The sequence below is a fragment of the Cervus elaphus genome, chromosome 27 (genome assembly GCF_910594005.1).
Source record: "Cervus elaphus chromosome 27, mCerEla1.1, whole genome shotgun sequence".
In the NCBI taxonomy this organism is placed as follows: Eukaryota; Metazoa; Chordata; class Mammalia; order Artiodactyla; family Cervidae; genus Cervus; species Cervus elaphus.
In genome coordinates this window covers 50931246-50951293 of record NC_057841.1, presented here as the reverse complement: position 1 = coordinate 50951293, position 20048 = coordinate 50931246, and the positions used below count along the sequence as shown (strand labels likewise).

At 49.3% G+C, this 20048-nt stretch overlaps 1 protein-coding gene across 7 annotated transcripts in view; it reads right to left on the bottom strand.

Moving 5' to 3' along the window:
* Positions 1-20048, bottom strand: part of CTIF (cap binding complex dependent translation initiation factor) — a 315019-nt gene that overhangs the window by 221355 nt on the left and 73616 nt on the right. For all 7 annotated transcript variants that reach the window (XR_006338151.1, XM_043889185.1, XM_043889190.1 and 4 more), the window contains exons 2-3: positions 18542-18743; positions 2179-2250 (exon numbers count right to left, since the gene is read on the bottom strand). Coding sequence is in view for 6 of the 7 variants with exons in the window: in XM_043889185.1 (XP_043745120.1) it covers positions 2179-2250; positions 18542-18721 (252 nt within the window). In the remaining variant the exon portion in view is untranslated. The remainder of the gene's footprint in view (positions 1-2178; positions 2251-18541; positions 18744-20048) is intronic.

Below are 20048 nucleotides of genomic sequence, written 5' to 3'. Positions count from 1 at the left end.
TTAAATTCAGTTGCCCTTCATCTTGCACTTCATTCATCCTCTGCTTACCCCAAGCCAACTGTTCAGCTGCTTCCCAAGGTGAGACTGAGGGGCAGCTGGTCCTCACTGTGCCAGGGTACCCCCTTTCCACAAGCCCTGGCCCTGGTGAAGGAGGATGAGAAGGTTGCATGGCATCACCGACTCAATGGACAGGAGTTTGAGCAAACTCCGGGAGACAGTGAAGGACAAGGAAGCCTGGCGTGCTGCAGTCCATGGGGTTGCAAAAAGTCGGACACAGCTTAGCAACTGAACAACATCAGGCCAAATCCCCACCCACTCTCCTTCAGGGGGGACACCAGCTGTGAAAGGACAGCTCAGCATGAAGGAGGCAAATGAGAAGCAAGTGGGAGGACAATCATTCTCATCCCCCTAGAAACACATAAGGACTGACGGGAAAATGGGGTCAGAGAGGGAGAGTAGGGACAAAAGAAGATAAGGGAGAGAGGGAAAAAAAGGAAGATTCCAGGAGAATCCAGAAACAAGACACCTACTAACTAAATAAGAGAGAGCTGGTTTTTCGGTCTCTCATTTACCAGCCTCTTATGTCCCCATCCAAGACCTTCAACCCTCCCCTGAAGCCCTATCTCTGATTCTTGAATCCTCAAATCCAAGACTACCTTTGTTACTGAAGACTTAAGGGGATCTCCATGTAGGAAACCCCAGATACTAGTGATTGGTGCCCTGACATGCCAAGTCTTAGGCCAAGAGTTGGAGGGGCTCAGGAACACAAACAGGGTCCCTGACCAGGCATCAGCAGTCTAGTAAGAGGGACAAAAGACCTCCTCAGAAGGACACCTTCTACAGGAAGACGGGGAAAAGGGCCAGTGAGGGGACAGGGCAGGCGAGAGACCTGGGGTCAAGTCCCAGCTTGGTCAGGTCATGACATCTCCATAGACCTAGCTTCTTTGTCTGCAGATGGCATGGAGAAGCTAGAAGGACCCTGAGAGGCCATCGAGTCTTCTGGTTTTTATACGAGGAAGCTGAGGACAAAAGACAACGGCCACCAAGTTTGTGGCAGAGCACCTCATCCAAGCTGTATCACGGTGTCCTACTTAAGAAATCAGTTGGACATGCCTGTGAGAGAACTGTCCAGAACAGCTGTCCCGCCACACCACAGTACTGCAAAGCCCCACAGCCTAAGAAAGATCCTGAACTTTCTCTCAGGACAGACCACCTTCTCCTAGAGGAGAGCTGGTTCCATCAGCACCGTGGACTGAAGTCAGACCCAAGCAAGTGGGCCCGGGCAATGTGTCCCCGCAGACGCTCTGGACCTGGGAGCAAGTTACTACTCAAGTCCATCCGTCTCCCTTATCTCTCACAGGCACAGCAGGAGGCTGGGCTGTGGGCTGGAAATAGATGGATGGCGTTTCCGGCCTCCGACTCCACCATCTCCCACAAGTGGAATAAGGTGTTAACAAGGACAGCTCGACAACCAGCGGGTGTGCGGGACCTGGGGGGTCACCAGGGACAGCTCTCAAGGAGCAGCTGCCTCCTTCCCTCCCCGTCATAGACCCGCTCGGGGGTTCCCTTGGGATCTCACAGGGAAGCAGCAGGGGGCAAAGTAGGGGGCTCCAGCCTGGTCCCAGGACACTGGTTGGCTTCCCTCACCCCCCTGGTCTGCCCCTCCGGGTCCTCTACAAAGTTGGAGCAGAAATCACCTCCCAAGTGCCCCACGAGCACCAAAACCCTAGGAGATCCATTATTCACAGGCTCTATCCCCAGTGCCAATGTGTGAGTCTCCAGTTCACTCATTTCACTGCTGTATAATACTCCACTGTGAGGCTATAGCATCCATCACTCACATCACTACTGTGTTATGTTACACTCTAAGGATTTTTCATGCATCATTTATCCATTCCCCTCTCAATGGGCCATGAGTTGTTTGCAGATGTCTGTTATTATAAATAATGCTGCCACTGAAAATAAACCTTATGAATCCATGTGTTCTGGGGAGGGAGGGCTTCACTGTGGGCTGGATATTCAGGGAGAACTTTCCAGAGGGCAGACCACACTCCCCGTGTGCCATTTCCTGCTCTCCCCACATCGCCACCTCTCAGGAGCACCAAGGTGAGCAGCCCAGGACCCCAGACAGACATGACCACGATAACCCTCTGCCGGAGCACAGAGCTGGTTCCCTACCTGCTGCAGGGGCGTTCGTCCTCGGGAGAAGGAACAGCTGCTGTCCAGGTGCTCACTGCAGTCTGCCGTCCACTGCAGGGGAGAAAGGAGTGGTCAGTGATGGCAGGACACACGGGCTCATCCTCACTCTGCCCTGGCCCCGCAGGCAGGGTCCTGCCCTGCTGAAGTACAGCCAGTATGAAATCCCACTTGGCCATGTCCAACGACAAATCCTTCTCTACCAGCAGGTCCGAGTTGGCATCTCCAGATTCCATGGAGGTGACCCTTTGGCATATGTGTGAGGAAGCAGACTCACTTTCCTTCACCTAAGCCCACCAATGTGATGAAGATCCAGCTACATTCCAAAGCCAACCAGACACCACACAGGGTAAAGAGGAGTTTTAAGAAAATGGCACCATGTTTGACCACCTAACCCTGCTTCAGCCATACCCACCCCCTACAGCGTCAAGAAAGTGAAAGTGGCTCAGTCATGTCTGACTCTTTGCTGAACTACACAGGCCATGGAATTCTCCAGGCAAGAATGCTGGAGTGGGTGGCCTTTCCTTTCTCCAGGGGATCTTCCCAACTCAGGGATTGAACCCAGGTCTCATGCATGGCAGGCAGATTCTTTACCAGCTGAGCCACAAAGGAAGCCCAAGAATACTAGAGTGGGTAGCCTATCCCTTCTCCAGCTGATTTTCCCGACACATGAATCGAACTGGGGTCTTCTGCATTGCCAGTGGATTCTTTAACCAACTGAGCTATCAGGGAAGCCCTTACAGTGTCAAGGTTGGAGCTAAAGGTGAGGCACGTATGTGGGGATCATCCCGTACACCCAGCCCCCAAATACGGTGGACCTGTGCACTGACAGGATGGTACATAATCGGGAAAGAGCCCCAGACTGGCCATCAGGAGCCCAGCCTGAGCCCAGTCCCACCACTGACCTCATGAGCACTCACAGGCCTCTCATGCCCCAACTGTGGTCTGACCACCAGCAGTGTGACCGTCCCCAGAGCCTGCCACACAGAGGGTGTTTGGTCCCACCCTCCACCCGCTCAGTCACTCTCTGAGGGCAGGACCTGTCTTCTCCATCTGGACGAGCCCTCCAAGGGATATACTGGAAGTTTGAGAGCCACTGATATCAACGTTATCTCCCAGGCTCCACTTTGTCATCGATAATATGGGGACAGCAAGACTGGGTGACTCTGCAAAGGTGGGGATGAAGGGCCTTTGTAAGCCATAAAAAATCTGTACATAGGGCTTGCCAGGTGGTCCAGTGGGAAAGAATCCACCGGCCAGTGCAGGGGACATGGTTTCCATCCCTGGTCCGGGAAGATCCCACATTCGAGGGGACAACTAAGCCCTTGCACCTAAAGCCAATGCTCCACAATAAGAGAAACCACTGCAGTCAGAAGCCTGCTCACTGCAACTAGAGAGTAGCCTCAGCTCGTCGCAACTGGAGAAGGCCTGCGTGCAGCAATGGAGACCTGGAGCAGCCATAAATAAATAAATCTAAAAAAATAACCTATGCACAGACATTGAGCAGTAGTAACAGTACAGCTCCTCCATGTAATGTGCTATCCAGGTATATGGAGATATTTGTATTATTGTGTTCAGTGTGAGGCAGGCTCTCCAGCTCATGTGGAACACTGACCTCAAACTACAACCTGTATGAGTCATAAAAACCAGAGGAGCCCAATCTCTGTTTGACACACTTGGGTAGAACTGTGAGTGTGGACGGCTCAAGGCCGTCACCAACCTGGATGTGTAAAACCTTGGCAAGACACACTCCCCAGACGGTGGGTTAAGGACATGACCTTTGTATAAGAAAGACATTTTATCACAATGCTGATGATACAGGCTGGTACACGTGTCCTCGACAGCAGTGTTGGCCAATAAATAGGAACCACAGACATAATCTTAAATGATCAGCCAGATTTAAAGAAGGAAAAGAAAAAGGTAAAATTAATTTAGTAATCCATTTATTTCCATAATTACTTAATATAAAAATAATCAATAAGATATTTTACATACTTCTCTCCATACTAAGATTTTGAAATCTGCTTAGAGCTTGTCAATTTAATTTTTTTTGTTATTTATTTAGCTATTTATTGGCTGTGCCACGTGGCAAGGGAGATCTTAGTTCCGGACCAGGGATCAAATCTGTGCCCACTACGTTGGAAGGGCAGCGTCTTAACCACTGGACCACCAGGAAGTTCAGAGCTTGTCAATTTTCCAAGTGCTCAAGAGCCATACATGGCTAGTGGCTGTCATATTGGACAGTCCAGCTCAGCTTGAAGGAACAGGCAAAGGCCAGGCACCAGTCCCAAAAGAGGGTGCCCTCCAAGCCACTTCCTGCTCATCCCTGCTCTGTACCACAGAGGGGCTGAACCCTGCAGACTCAGGGGGCTTCCAGTTGGGTTGGCCCAGTGGCAGACAGGAAGAAGAGAGGGAAGCCCTGGAGTTTCTCCCCCTTCTCTCTGTGCCCCAGGCAGTGTTACCAGCAGTGACTGGGTCTCCTGCAAGGCTCCAGCCTCACCAGACAGGCTTTCTGTGCAAGACCCCTAACCCTGGGTTCTGGCAATACCATCCCCACCCTTTGTGCCTCAGGCCTAGAGGAGGCAAGGGCTTCCTGTGGTTGTTTAGTTTCTCAGCTCTTTTATCATCTGGATAATCAACTCCCTGGGTGAGATTCCCTCTGTCTGGATACTTGTAGTTTCAAAGCATCTTTGCAAAGATATTTATTAAACTATAGGGAAAAAAGAAGAAAAAAATGAGAAGTCCATCAGATACCACCTTAAACCAAGTAATCAAGGATAACATCATCTGTAATAAAACATATAAACACCATGGATTTCCCAGCATAATGCCCTGAGAAGGGACATGTCACTCTTGAGGGGTTCTTGCCAAAAATGCACATTGTCAATCAGGCAACCCAAACTGATGAAATTTCCAAAAAATAAATGACCTTCAAAAGTGTCAGGGTTGTAGGGATAAGAAAAGACCACAGGAGTGCCACAGGTTGGAGGAGAATAAGAAAGCGAGACAATTAGATGCAAATTTGGTTCTTGAAACAGAAAAAGGACATTAGTAGATACACTGGTGATTTTCCAGCAAAATCTCATTGTACCAATGCTAATTTCTCAGTTTTAATCATTGCACTATGGTTACATAAGGTGTTCATATTAGGGAACAGGTGCATTGGAACACCTGTACTATTTTTGTGCATCTGCTATAAGCCAAAAGCAACTTCAAAATAAAAAGTAACTGAGGGCAGTCCAGAGCTTAAGATTAAGATTCCATGCTTCCACTGCAGGGGAGATGGGTTCAATCCCTGGTTGGGGAACTAAGATCCCGCATGCCACATGGCATGGCAAAAAAAAAAAAAAGTAATCCACGTATGTATATATGTGTTTAGATATATACATTTGTAAAATATTTGGACTACTATAAAAACAATCCCTCTGCTTTACTGCTTCCCATACTTGGGTGTCTCCTTTCCTGGCTGGAGCCTGGCTGAGAGTAGGGAGGATGCTCAAGATGCAGAGTGACTAACAGCCAGGGGAGAACTAGATGCCACATGCCTCGTCCCATCCCAGGACAGCCTTGCAGAGACAGGCCTCCTCCCCTGGGGCATCCCAAACACTTCAACCCCAGCTGCACACTAGCCAACGTGACACCCCACAGAACGGTGACCGGAGGGTGGGCGCACCTCCTCCTGGGGTCAGCGCGGTCTCCAGCAGGGCAGAGGCAGGCAGCAACACTGGCTGTCCAGAGCGGCAGGCACAGAGGGGAGGCCAAGGCTTCTGCACAGCCACGTGCCGCCTCAGCCCCCTGGATGAGACTTCTTTGCTTCGTCAGAGGTCACCCTCAACTTTATAGTGGCCAACCCTTCCAAGCGCCTCTGCTGTGGAACCAGGACCCAGCGGTCCCTTCACAGGAGAGGTGAGAGGCCCAGGAACAGTAAGACAGGGAGGGGGAATGCAAGGCTGAGAAGAGGGACAGTGTGCTCTCAAAGGATTCGCTGGGGAAGGAAAGTGGTCAAGCCTGGATCCCTGGAGGAGAGTGAGCCCGAGTGTGGACCCGGCAGGGGAATACCAGCCAGCTCAGGGGCAGAGAGTAGCAAGCAGGACCCTCCCGCTAGGCAGTCAGAGCCTCCTCCTGGGTGCACAGGGGGTGGAAGGCTTGTGACGGGGTGGGGGGGGCGGCGCCGGGCAGGGGGGAGCGTCATCAGTGCTGTGTCAGAAGGCTGAACTGGCCAGGAGTGTGGGTGTGGGTAGTCCACTGGTCAGGAGGCTAGCGTCTTGAGTCAGGTCTCCACTGGGAGAGCAGGCAGTGATGGAAATGGCGTGGCTCTGAGAGCATCGTATGGACAAGCAGTGAGCAGAGGGCTGATGTATGTAGTCAAGCTAGTAACTTCCCTACAAGATAAGAAAGTCCACAGAAGCCCACCCCAGAGACCCAGCTGTGGCCCCCGGGGAAAGCTGTTGGAGGAAGGAGGGAGGTCCAGCTGGGTACAACTCTCCTGACTACCCCCCCGAAAGTTAAAGAGTTAGTCGCTCAGTTGTGTCCGAATCTTTGCGACTCTATGGACTGTAGCCCTCCAGGCTCCTCTGTCCATGGGATTCTCCAGGCAAGAATACTGGAGTGGGTTGCGGTTTCCTCCTCCAGGGGATCCTCCCGACTCAGGGGTTGAACCTGGGTCTCCTGCATGGCCTGTGTGGCATCCCACCTCCAATCCCCCCGCCATGTCCGCGCTCTGATGCTGCCTGAAGCCCCTGGAAGCTCTCCCTTCCCTGCTCAGGGCTCCCACCCTCTGCTGGGATCCTGCTGCCCAGCTCTCTTCTTCCTGCTTAGGCTGAAGCCACCACCCCCTCTGTCCCCTCTGCCTTTAATGAGCCACTGCCTAGAGAAAACACAGGCCTTCCAGGAACCGTCCTCATCTGCATGAGAGGATTCCAGAACAGGAGGAAGGCCCTCTGGGGGAACACTCTCCTTGGCCCCGCCCCCATGCCTGGGTCATCCCAGCCCATTTCTGCGTTGGGGTGAAGGGTTTAGAGCTGGGAGCAAGTTCCCTGGGTTGGGGGGGGGGCGGGTAAGGCGGCCCCTCCTGAGAAAGGTCGTGGAACACGAAGAGGCAGGAAAGGTGGGAAATCTGTGTACAGGGGAACAACAAGAGTGATTCTGGGCCTTTGCCATACCTGCTACCACCTATTTTTTATTTTAAAAAGATGAAACAAAAGATGGCCCAGGGTTAAGGTTTAACAAACAAAGGAGCACAGATGGTTTATTCTGTACTCAAAGCAGATGCTTCTTTTATCTGCTTTTATCAGTACATTCTAAATACTTCATGCTAAAAGAATTAAAATCTATTATCAGTCATTTGCTCCCCAGGATGGACAATATTTGGGGAGCAGACTTGATGGAGGACAGAGGACGCACTGAAGGTTGAGGGAGGAATAAAAAGAGAAAAGCCCAAGGCAGGGGAGGCTGTAGGAGCCCCCTTTTCAGTGGTGTTTGAAATCCTTGGACTTGCCCTTCCAGACTTGGACGTCTATCAAGTGAAAGTCGCTCAGTTGTATCTGACTCTTTGAGACCCCCATGGACTATATAGGAATTTTCCATGGACTTCTCCAGGCCAGAATACTGGAGTGCGTAGCCTTTCCCTTCTCCAGGGGATCTTCCCAACCCAGGGATTGAATCCAGGTCTCCCAAATTGCAGGCAGATTCTTTACCAGCTGAGCCACCAGGGAAGCCTGGACGTGTATCAAGGGCAGAGTCAAACCAGCAGGCTGAATCAGTAGGAGGAGATGAAAAGATCAGCTGATAAAACTGCATCCAGGTACAAACAGATGTGTACATGGGAACCTGGTATATGATAAGGACAGTGTCTCACGTGAGGGGAGGGAGAGCCCATCAATAATCAATAAACACAGGGACTGAGACCACCAGAGAACTAGTGAGGGGAAAACGACCCTAGCGTCTGCCTCCTACCACACATGCACAACACATTCCAAGTCGGCTAAAATCCAAGACGCAAGGTTTAAATTTCATCAAAGTCTAAAATTTTGTGTTAAAAAAAATTTACAAACACAAAGACAAGTGAGAGACCCCTTGCAACATGTATAGCAAAGGGTTCACCACCAGGACACATAAAGATGTCATTTAAACCCAGGCACAAAGACTGCTGCATACATTAACATTTACTCCACACAGATCCCTAGGCCTGTTTATTACCTCCAACTTTGCAGAGGTTAAAGCGTCTGCCTGTAATGTGGGAGACCCGATTTCGATCCCTAGGTCGGGAAGATCCCCTGGAGAAGGAAGTGGCAACCCACTCCAGTATTCTTGCCTGGAGAATCCCATGGATGGAGGAGCCTGGCAGGCTACAGTCCACGGGGTTGCAAAGAGTCGGACAGGACTGAGCGACTTCACTCCACTTTCACTTTGCAAACATGGAACTTGAGACAAAGCATAGCTAAGTAACTGACCCTGGGTGACACAGCCAAAACAGTGCAGAATGAGTAAAAGGGATAAATAGGTATTAGTTCAAAGAGCCAGTGAAAATGTTGGAAACTAAATGTATGTATGATCATGGATTTGATGCTGAACCAGAATTTTTTTTACTGTAGTAAAATATACATAATTTACCATTTTAACTGCTTTTAAGCGTACAGTTCAGTGGCATTAAGTACATTCACACTGTTATACAATTATCACCAACATCCAGCTCCAGCACTTTTTCATCCCAAACTAAAACTGCCCCCATCAAACACTAACTCCCCAACCTCCTCCTCCAAGCCCCTGGTAACAATCATTCTACTTTCATTCTTTATGTACCTGACAAATATTCTACATGCCTCATAGAAGAGGGATCATAAGAGTTTTTGTCCTCTGTCTGAATTACTTCTCTTGGTACAAAGTCTTCAAGGTTCATTCAGGTGAGGGGCTTCCTCACAGAATTTTCTTTTTTTTTTTTAAAGCCTCAACAATATTCCTGTGTGTATGGACCATATTCTGTTCATCCAGTCATTCAGTGATGAACAAAAGTGTTGCACCTTTTGGCTATGGTGAATAACGCTGCTGTGAACATTCTGCACAAGCATCTGGTCAAATCCTTGCTTTCAGTCGTTTTGGGTATATACCCAGAAGTAGAACTGCTGGATTATATAGTAACTCTATGTTTAATTCACTGAGGAACCTAGAATTTTTTTTTGTTGTTGTTATAAAGGACAGTATTGGGGAAACAGGGCAATATAAGGTCTATAGCTTAAATAATAGTATTGTATCTGCTTCATGACTATGTAAGAGACATATCCTTGTTCCTTGGAAATACACATTGAAGTGTTTAGGGATAGAGGGGAAATCTCTCCATATACAGAACCTATTGATCGATTGCTCTATCGAGAGGAGAGAGAATGCAAATGTGATAAAACATTAACAAGTGGAAAATCTGGGTGAAGGATGTGCAGGAATTCTTTGTCTTATTAGTATAATTTTTATGTACATCTGAAATTATTTCAAAGTGAAAAATTATTTAAAAAGCCACCTTATCCAGCGCTTGTTAATCAAGGGGGTGCCAGGACCACTCAGGGTGGGGAGGGGGAGCGATTTGAAGGTCTAGTGGGAACCACTGCTGTTACGCAACACCCTTTTCCTGGTGAGGGGCTGGAGAGGAGAAGGGGCTTCCTCACGGAGCCCAGGCATGGGACAGCCTAAAGGTGGGCGCCTCTAGAAGTCAGGAGCATAGAGGACTGCTTCCTCTGTCTTCGTCCATGGTCTTACTGACCAGGAGAGGGGGGCCAGGGGAGGTGGGAGCAGAGACTGCCTGGCAGCTCACTCTCTCACCCACAGTGACACTCCAGAAAAATCTTGGGATGTTGGGGGGCGCGGGAAGGATGCGGCCCAAGGGCTGAGATTTCAGAGAGGGAGAAAACCTTTTTCCTCCAATCTGAAGACAAACTTAACAAAAAACTCAAACAACTTTCCTATTGTGAAGGCAGCTTAAGGCAGCAATTAGGATTCTGAGTTCTTTTTCATCTCTCTGCTGTTTTTTTCGTTTTGGCTGTACAACCAGGCTTGCGGGATCTTAGTTCCTTGACCAGGGATTGAACCCAGGTCCAGCAGTGAAAGCGCTGAGTCCTAAACTGGACTGCCAGGGAATTCCCAAGAGCCTGAGTTCTTGAAGCAGCAAATCTGAGTTCATATTCCTGCTCTGTCTCTTAATCTGTCACCTTGGGCAAGTCCCTTCCTTCCTCAGACTGTTTCCCTTGCTTGTAACAAAACAAGAGAAACTGCCACAGCACAGGTTAAGGGTATGGCACCTGGAGCAAGGCCACCTGTTCGAACCTCAGACTGACCACATACTCACTAAGTGACTTAAGCAGTGTATTCAACCTCTCTGTGCCTCTGTTTCCTCCCCTGTAAGCAGGCAACAATAACAGCATCTTCTTCACAGTATCTCTTCACTTCACTTCATGGCAAATAGATGGGGAAACAATGGAAACAGTGACAGACTTTATTTTTTTAGGCTCCAAAATCACTGCAGATGGTGACTGCAGCCATGAAATTAAAACACGTTTGCTCCTTGGAAGAAAAGCTATGACCAACCTAAACAGCATATTAAAAAGCAAAGACATTACTTTGCCAACAAAGGTATGTCTAGTCAAAGCTATGGCTTTTCCAGTAGTCATATACGGATGTGAGAGCTGGACTATAAAGAAAGCTGAGCGCTAAAGAACTGATGCTTTTGAATTGTGGTGCTGGATAAGACTCTTGAGAGTCCCTTGGACAGCAAGGAGATCCAACCAGTCCATCCTAAAAGAAATCAGTCCTGAATATTCATTGGAAGGACTGATGTTGAAGCTGAAGCTCCAATACCTTGGCCATGTGCTGCGAAGAACTGACTCATTTGAAAAGACCCTGATGCTGGGAAAGATTGAAGGAGGGAGAAGAAGAGGGTGACAGAGGATGAGATGGCTGGAGGGCATCACCAACTCAATGGACATGAGTCTGAATAAACTCTGGGAGTTGGTGATGGACAGGGAACCCTGGCGTGCTGCAGTCCTTGGGGTCGCAAAGAGTCAGACATGACTGAGAGACTGAACTGAACTTCACAGCATTGTTATGTAAAGTAAATGAGCTGACATGGACACCCCTCCCTGTGTTGGTAGTTCCTCCTCAGGGTCCCAACTTCTTGGAGCTCAGTCTTTGACCCTTTTGTCTAAGCTCCCTCACTCCTTGGGCTTAAAATGCCACCCATGTGTCACCATTTACAAATGTAAATCTCCAGGTCATTCTCTTTCTCAGAACACCACTCTGTATATCCAACTGCTTAATCAACATCTCTACCAAAACATCCAGTGCTATCTTTTTCTCTTATTTATTTTTTTAATTGGAGGAAAATTGTTTTATGATGCTGTGTTGGTTTCTGCCATTGTTGTACAACAGAATCCAGTACTATTTTAAACCTCTCACATCTGAAAACTGAACTCTTGACCTTCCCAACACTGATCTTCCAGGGTCTTCAATCTCATTTCTGGAAAGTCTGTCCTTCCACAGGCTCAGACTTTTGTCAAGGCCATTCATTAGAAAGTCATGCTGTCTGTGCCTTAAAGTATGAGAAATTGACCACTTCTCACCACCTCCATGGTCCGACACGGCTCCAAGTCACCATCACCTCTGACCTTGGCCAACCAAGGACTTCCTGGTCCCCCTGCTTCCTTTCCGCCCTGCCCCTCAACGTTGCTGATTGTTCACAAAGCACCCTGAGTGGTTTGATCTAACCAATACCACCTCTCTCCTCTGCTCAAAACCCTCCTGCATCTCACTGACCAGGCCGCACAGATGTGGCTCTTTGCCCCCAACAGATTGGCCCCAAAGCTACTCCTCAAAGTGGGGTACACTCCCACACCAGAGCTGTGTTCCTGACATCCCCTCTTCCTGGAAGGCTGGTTCCTTAGTGGCCTCACTCTCACCCTCTTCAAATCTTTGCTCAAAGGTCTAAGTAACTCTTCCAGGCAGCCCAGCAGCCCGGGCCCTTCTTGCCTCCTTCACGTGTACACCACCTTCTAACATCCTGTTTTCTTGTCTATCACCTGTCTTTCTGCCTCTGAAGGTAAGGGCCAGGGAGGACAGGGATTATGGCCCATTCTGTTCATGACTTTATCCCCAGAGCCTAGAACAGGGCCTGAATTAATCATTCTTAGCTCTAATTATATTTCCTTATTTAGCCAATGGTAACTGGCCAATTTCAGCAACTGTACTTTATGCCCAAACCACCAAACAATGTGTAGGAGACCACGCTAACTAAGTAAACAAGCTAAAAGCCTCATGTATGCTGGAAGCTCAACTCTTGAAAGGTATATTAAGAAAAAAATAATACACAAAAACTATACTAGTTTTTATCATAAAATTATGGTGGGCTTCTTTCTGTTTTCTGATTGTCTCTGCTTTTCTACTGTTGCTTTAAAAGTAAAATAAAAATTTAACCTGTTTTTAAAAACAATTGGTAATCAGATTTAAAAGGGCTCAGCCTCACTAAAAATCAAGGAAATGCAAACTAAAGTGACAAGAGACCATTTGTCCCAATCCACTGGTGGTCCTGTGAATAATACAACAGGCATTCTGGAGAGCAATTTGGCAACAGCTATTAAATTTGATTCTATTTCTCAGCATCCACCTAAAGATGCACTTTTACATGTGCAGGAGGAGACATGTTCAGAAGTATTTGCTGATGTATCCTGTATTTCCAGGGGAAATTCTGAAAGTAATCTGCATGTCCAGCAATAGGTGAATGGTTAATCTATGGGACATCCATACTATGGGTTCCTCTGCAGCCATTAAACAGAACACAGCAGATGTATAAGCCTGGAGGAATCACTAGGGCAAACAGCTAGGTGAAAAAGGTGAGCTCTCAAACAACATATCCCTCAGTTATGAGGTAAGATCTGGAGATAATATATTTCTGTAAGTCATTAAAAAGGTGAGGAAGTTAACTCATCATTCTGATGGGAGGTAGAGGTAAGACAGTGGAATAAGGCAGTAGCTAATTAGCCTTTGAATTTTTAAGTACCATGAGAATATATGCATACAGTAATTGTGTAATTAAAAATAAATTATCTTTTTAAATAAGGAGAAAGATAAAATGACTCCCCATATTCAACCACCCCACAGTTCCCCTTAAACTCACTTCTTCTGTTAAGCCTTTTGTGGGTGGTCCACCATTGAGCGTTTCCTCCTTTGAGCAAACATGGCAGGGAAGAAGGATTCAAAGGGCAGGAGGAAATGAGGGAATGGGAAAGAAGAGGGATGAGGAACAGCACAGGAAAAGCAGAATGCAAGGAAAGATGTGAAGAGAAAGAAGGAAAATACTGTGAGAAAGCAACTTCATCCCAATCTGAATACTCTTCTCCACCTCTCTGTAAGGTCTCTTCCAAGGGCCTGACAGCATCAAAAAGAATGACAGGAAGTTATCTTCACCCTCACTGACTCTTCATTTGACTTGTTAACAAGAATTTTTTGGGAAAACTGCTTTCTCATCAGACGTATCCATTCTTTACAATGTCCGTACATTCTATCCTTCGGAAAGAGTAGAGCTCCAGGCCGTTCACCATGGAGGGGCGGGGAAGGGAGCCAGACAAGTCCACCTGTGGCTGTGGTCATCAACCTGAAAAGGATGTCAGAGTCCCATGGGAGCTGATGAGAATATAAGTGCCCGAACCCATCCCCATTCCACTCAACTCTGGGGTGGGATCTGCCCAAGCTCCCAAGCAATTCCAATGAACAGTCAGAGTTGTGAACACTGCTTTAAAGCTTGCTGATGGTCGATAAAACCATCGAGTGACATCAGAGGTGCCAAACTTCCCTAATTACAACATCCCAGTCTCTTCCACAAAAGGTTACTGGTCAATGAGACTTGGAGTCCCAATTCTCATTCCACAGGAAAAAAAAGTATACTAACCTCCTGGCAGCCTGCTAGTCACATTCTGTACCCAGCAGGGAACCAAAAGTAGGTGCGGAAGGGGTGGATCCTGGGGCCCAGCTCAGCCACCACCGAGCAGTGGGGTATGGCTATGTCCCATCTCTGCATCTCAGTTTTTATCTTCTGCAGAATAGAGCCATCTCCTCCCTCCCTCCCAAGGACAGAGTGAGGACAACTTTCAGGATGTGCCTTTGTGGCCTTGGAATCCACTGGAAGGGAGGCACTCTTAAAATGTGTGGGGTAACATACATTCTCTGGGTTACTCATCTAGGATAAAAAGGAACCTCTCTCTCTTCTTCTCTCCCTCCCATTCATCCATCCATTCATTCATTTTCCTTTCTAGTTGTGGGTGGGGGAGGGGCAGGGAGAACACACTATACAAGCATCCAGAGGTATTTTCTTCCTGAGAGTCAGCTGTCATCTCTCAGGTCCTAAAAAATGGCCTCAACCACTGAAAAGCAACATTCTCCTCCACTCCCTCAAGTCTTCTCAAGGTTTCCAAGATTCTTAACAATTTTCTCTCCCAGAAACATCAAAACACCACTGCAGACAGGCAGCCTGGGACATTCTCTGAGGTTTTTTGTTTTTGTCTTTGGCTTCTCTTCAAAACACTCATCAGGTTAAATAAAAACAAGCAAAAGTGCTTTAGCAGAAAGATTTCCCATTAAGTGGTGTCAATAAAGAGACTATTTTTTTCAAACAGTGGTCATACAGACACTTCTAACCCTGGTCTTGCTTGGAGTTGCCACAGCTGCCCCCTCTCCTGGAGTCTGGACTCCAGCTGTTTGGGGTTGGGGGGGAGTAGTTGGTGGGAGCAGGATTGGAATGCACCCCCCACCCCGCCCCCCGCCTTGGCCAGCAGCACACAGGCAGGTCCCAGGATCCTGCCAGGTGTTTGCATTCTTCCAGGAAACCTCAGGGAATGCAGGCGGTTTAAGGAATGCATCTAGATGGTGGAAGTGTTTTCCACACTCTGCCTCACATCTAACATCTGTTTAACAGCTGCTCCAGATGTGGATATCCGGGCATGGCTAGGCCCAACCTATCCCAGGAGTAGGAGCTGGGAATGCAGGGCCCAGATTGAGGCTCTGTGTCCTGAGAGCTCAGCTGGTCCCACAGAGAGGGCAGAGGCACTTGAAGGCCCCTCCTTTCAAATTCTCCCCAGTGGGAACGGAGATTCTACCACTCGCAAAGCGCTGCCCTAGGGTGAAGCTTCACAGCTTCCTGAGACCCTTCTCTTGGAAGAGCCCATTTCACCTTGAGAAAACTTTGGGGGATGCTCTGCTGGAGGCCACCAGAGTCCCCCTGCACCTGCCAGACCAGCCCCATGCCTCTCCGGGGGGCTGGAGCCAAGGCCAGGCCCTCTTATCTACTCAAGACCTTGATCCAGCAACCAGCCCCTCTGCCCTGGACCACTCCCATCAACACACAGCATGTCGGGAATGCTCCGGTTTTGCTCTCACGTCCCCCAGAACCAAACACCTTCCTGCTTTACAGCAAAACTCCTGGGACACAGGACCTGCACCTCTCATGTTCAATTCATCTCCTTGACCTTTGCCCCCACCAGTGGACATTCATCCCTCCAACTGGGGTCACCAGCTACCCTGGTGGCTCCATAGGGTTATTATCAGTCTTCCTCCCGCATGGCCTGCAGCAGCGGTCAGCCCGCCCCACACACCCTTGAAACCCATCCTCCCGGGGGCTTTCAGCACCCAATTCTCACCTAGATTCCCTCCTGTCTCATTGCCAAGCCCTCCTGGTTTCTTTTGCTGGGTTCCCCTGACATCTCTGCTTTATAAATGCAGCATACCTCAAGGCTCAGCCCTGCACATCTACCCTACCCCTCTTCCTCACTCAAGCATCTCTTCTGCACTCCCTCTCTCTCTGCTCCAGCCACACCCGATTCTCTGCTGAACAACTCTGCCAGCTCAAGCCGTTGCACATGGCATCCTTTGTGTCTGGACAGCCTCTCCACCAGACATCTGCATGCTTATGCCTCCACCTCCTTTGATGACATCTTGCTGACATCCCATTTACAACTGCAAACACCTCCTGACCCTCATCACTCCTCACACTCCATTTTCTTGATTTATTTTTCCCTACAGCAGTTGCCATCCACCACTGGAATAAGGGCCACAAGGGGTGAGCTTTTCCTCTCTTTTGCTCACTCCCAGGTACACAATCCTAGGACAGTGCCAGGTGCAGAGCAGGTGTTCACTACACACTTGCAGTGTGAATACTGAACAGATTACAGGCTCCCTACTACCTGTGATCTTAGAACTTCAAGGACATCCAGGAAAGCATCACATATATTTCCATTTCTCTCTCAGGGCTGATCTTCTCTTCCCTACCCTCCAATGGGGATAAGGCATGCACCACCATGGCTTTGAAACAGGAGGGAAGGGGCCAGGGCACAACCTTGAGAAGAATGACATAGTCGTGAAAGTGAAAGTCACTCAGTCGTGTCTGACTCTTTGCAACCCCATGGACTAGAAAATCCATGGAATTCTCCAGGCCAGAATACTGAAGTGGGTAGCCTTTCCCCTCTCCTGGGGTTCTTCCCAACCCAGGGATCAAACCCAGGTCTCCCGCATTGCGGGCGGATTCTTTACCAGCTGAGCCACAAGGGAAGCCCAAGAATACTGGAGTGGGTAGCCTATCCCTTCTCCAGCGGATCTTCCCAACCCAGGAATCAAACAGGGGTCTCCTACATTGCAGGTGGGTTCTTTACCAGCTGAGCTATCAGGGAAGGCCCGTAGTCCACATATCAGGGAAGCCATAGTCATAGGACATGACAAAAACTGATCAGAACTACCTAGATCCAAGATGGCAGAAGATTCAACTTCCAGTAGACCTTGAGCCTCATTATATCCTCATTGTAATATATTAGCTAAATGACATACCAGCACCATGAGAGTTCACAGCTAACCATAAAAGGCTAAATAGTGGGCAGTGGCCCAATGCCTGGAAATCCTTGCCCTTCCTCCCACCCTCAAGAGTTGGAATCCTCCCACTCATTAGCCTATGAAATTACCCAGCCCACAAAAACTAACCAAGCCATATTTCAGGGCCTCTGGTCCTCTAAGATGGCCTACACTCTGTGGAGTATGTTTCACTCTAAATAAACCCACTTTTTACGTGTCACTTTGACTCTCAGTGGATTCTTTCTGTGATAAGACATCAAGAACCTAAGCTTCACTTAGTCTTGACAAGCATGTGATCTCAATTAAGAGCATGGGTTCAAGTCCCAAACTGAGCTGCACGGTTTTGGTTTCAGAATTTCCCAGGCCACTCCTGGTCCTGAGTTCCAGGAAAGCCACAAGTTCATTCTGGCCTTCAGAAAGCTGGAGGGTCTGGATCTGCTGCCTACCCAGATGGCGAGTCAGACAGTTGCACTTGGCTTTCTTCCAAACCAGGGGCCCCATGTGGCTCCTCTCTACTTGTGAGAGGAGCCTTGGGCTTGAGGGTGGACAAGTATAAGAGATGTATGCTGGGCCTCAGACCCGGAGCAGAAGAGACCCTCCTGAACCTCCAGATACAGACAACACCCTGCTCCTCCAGAGTTTTTGAGCCTCTTATCTCCTCTGAACTTTCAACATTCCTGAGACGGCAGGATCATCCCCATTCACCAGTAGGAAAGCCAAGACTCAGAGAAGTTGAGGGGTCTGCTTGCCTGAGGTCACACAGGCAGCTAGAAGCAATCTGGAACCAACTCTTGAACAATGAGCTACTGAGGATTTATCATGTTCAGCAGAGATGCACTTGACATGGTCACTTCCCTTAATGGTTCACATTCTACTCTGGAGAACTAGAAACTTCCAAATCTCGACCCACAGGTCTTTCAGCAGAGTTCACCTTCCACCAGGGCTGCCACAGACTGGCCAGAAGCAGGGAAGCTCAAGAGCTTCAGACCCGAGATTCTGGTCTGAAGGCTTCATGTGCGTCACGAGGTCTGGCACACAGAGCCCTGGGTGAGGGCTGAGAGACTCAATCCTTTGGCTGCCAACCACTGCCTGTATTTGACATCAGAGGACATATTCAGAAGTGATAGACTTTTGATGGTGTGCCTTTGGATGAGCTTCAATCATCAGATGTTTGCTAGAACATGAGCTTGTGGCGGTCAGGGAGCAGGGCCTTGCACACAGCAGGTGCTCAATAAATGAGGGTTCCAAGAATTGTGAGTCTGCTGGGCCTGAGCTGCCCAGTGGGGTCGGAGTGGGTAGAGGTGGGTCAGAGGGGCCAGGAGTGCACAGTCAGGGGCTTCCTCCCTGGATCCCACATTCTGGCAGAGGGGGCCATCCCCACCTTGGCAATCTAGGGGTGCACGACGCTGCCTGGAGCGAGGGCCCCTTAGCACCCATCTGAGCTTGCCGAGCCCAGTGCCCTCCCGGGCGGTGTTACCTGGGAGACGTGGGACTGCGTCTTCTCGCTCTCGCCATCACCCTCCGTCTTGTCGGCCAGCAGTCCCTGCACCTGGTACTCCAGCACATAGCTGTCAATGAAGCGCTCAAGCTCCTCGATCTCCTGGGAGCGGCTGCTCCCAGCCTCGGAGGAGGCGGACGCTGCTGAAGAGTTCTCCATCCCTCCCGCTCAGGGGCCTGGGCTGCGGGAGGCAGAGGACAGATGGGCTCCGTGAGATGATGCTGCTGGAGGCAGAGATGGGGACCTCACCTGAGAAGCCCTCCCCCTCCCGGAGGCACTCCCTCATCCATCCTGCCCTCTCCCAAGCCCTCGAGCAGTCAGTGGGGCGCCGGCTGGCCTTTAGCGAGTGGAGAGGAAGCTGTGATTCCTCCCAGGGGGTGGAGAAGGAGACTCAGGCCCAGGGAAGGGCCGGTATTGAGCCTAATTGTCCAGCATCGTAACTGGGGCCATGCTGGGTGTCAGTTCACACCTAGACCACTCAGAAGAAAGTGGAAAATGGGACCCAGCCTACCACCCCAGCCCCATTTTCCAACAGGGAGGTAACAAAATCTATCATAAAGCAGAATAAGACCGACCACAGGCGTCTATGTCTCTGACTTCAGCATTGAGGCACACAAATGCTTTAAAGGGCCTGGGCCTCCAAGGAATACCTCCTTCCAAAGACACACGTTCCAGACGATCCCTACATTTGGTGAAGACGGTAGGCGATAATGTGATTCTGCAGCCCGGTTAATGGTGTGTCCAGTAGGACACACACGCTATATTCAGTCTCTAAGGACATGACTGGCTTTTAATGATACAGTGTGTAAGGCCCAGCGGGTTGTCTGGGAGGGTATGGTTCAGTTATGGATACTGCCTGGTCACCCTCCATAGGAGCATGACACCCTCATTAACAGCTCAGGCCCTCTCCCTGAGAAGCTTGACATAAAGTTTGACCAGTGTTCCATGGATACGATTAAAGTCCACCAATAAAACTGCTGTCCCTAGGAGGAATTCCCTGGCAGTACAGGGGTTAGGATTCTGCACTTCTACTGCATAGGACATGAGTTCCATCCCTAGTCAGGGAACTAAGATCCTGTATACCCTGAGGCATTGCTTAAAAAAAGAAAGCTGTCAGTCTCCAACAGGATTGGTTAACCTAGCAGCTGCAGGGGCCCAGGCCTTCAGGGACACCTCCACTGTCCACTCTTGCCCTCAAAGCTCCCCGCAGCCCACCTGGAAGTTGAGAGAGCTAGAACCACTCTTACCACTAGGTCCCTTCCCACCAGGGACACCCGCCACCCCTGCTCCCGACAGGAAGGGGCTTTAAAGCCGGTTTGGCACCCCTCCACTGTCTGAAAATCAGGGCTTTCCAGGGGGAGTCCGCTGAGCAGAAAAAGCAGAGACAGCACGTGGCTTCACCATCAGAACTTGAACAAGAGTCTTCTACCAAATCACCACCCTTAGATACACAAAGACCCAAGTAACTATGCACGAGGCTCTGAGA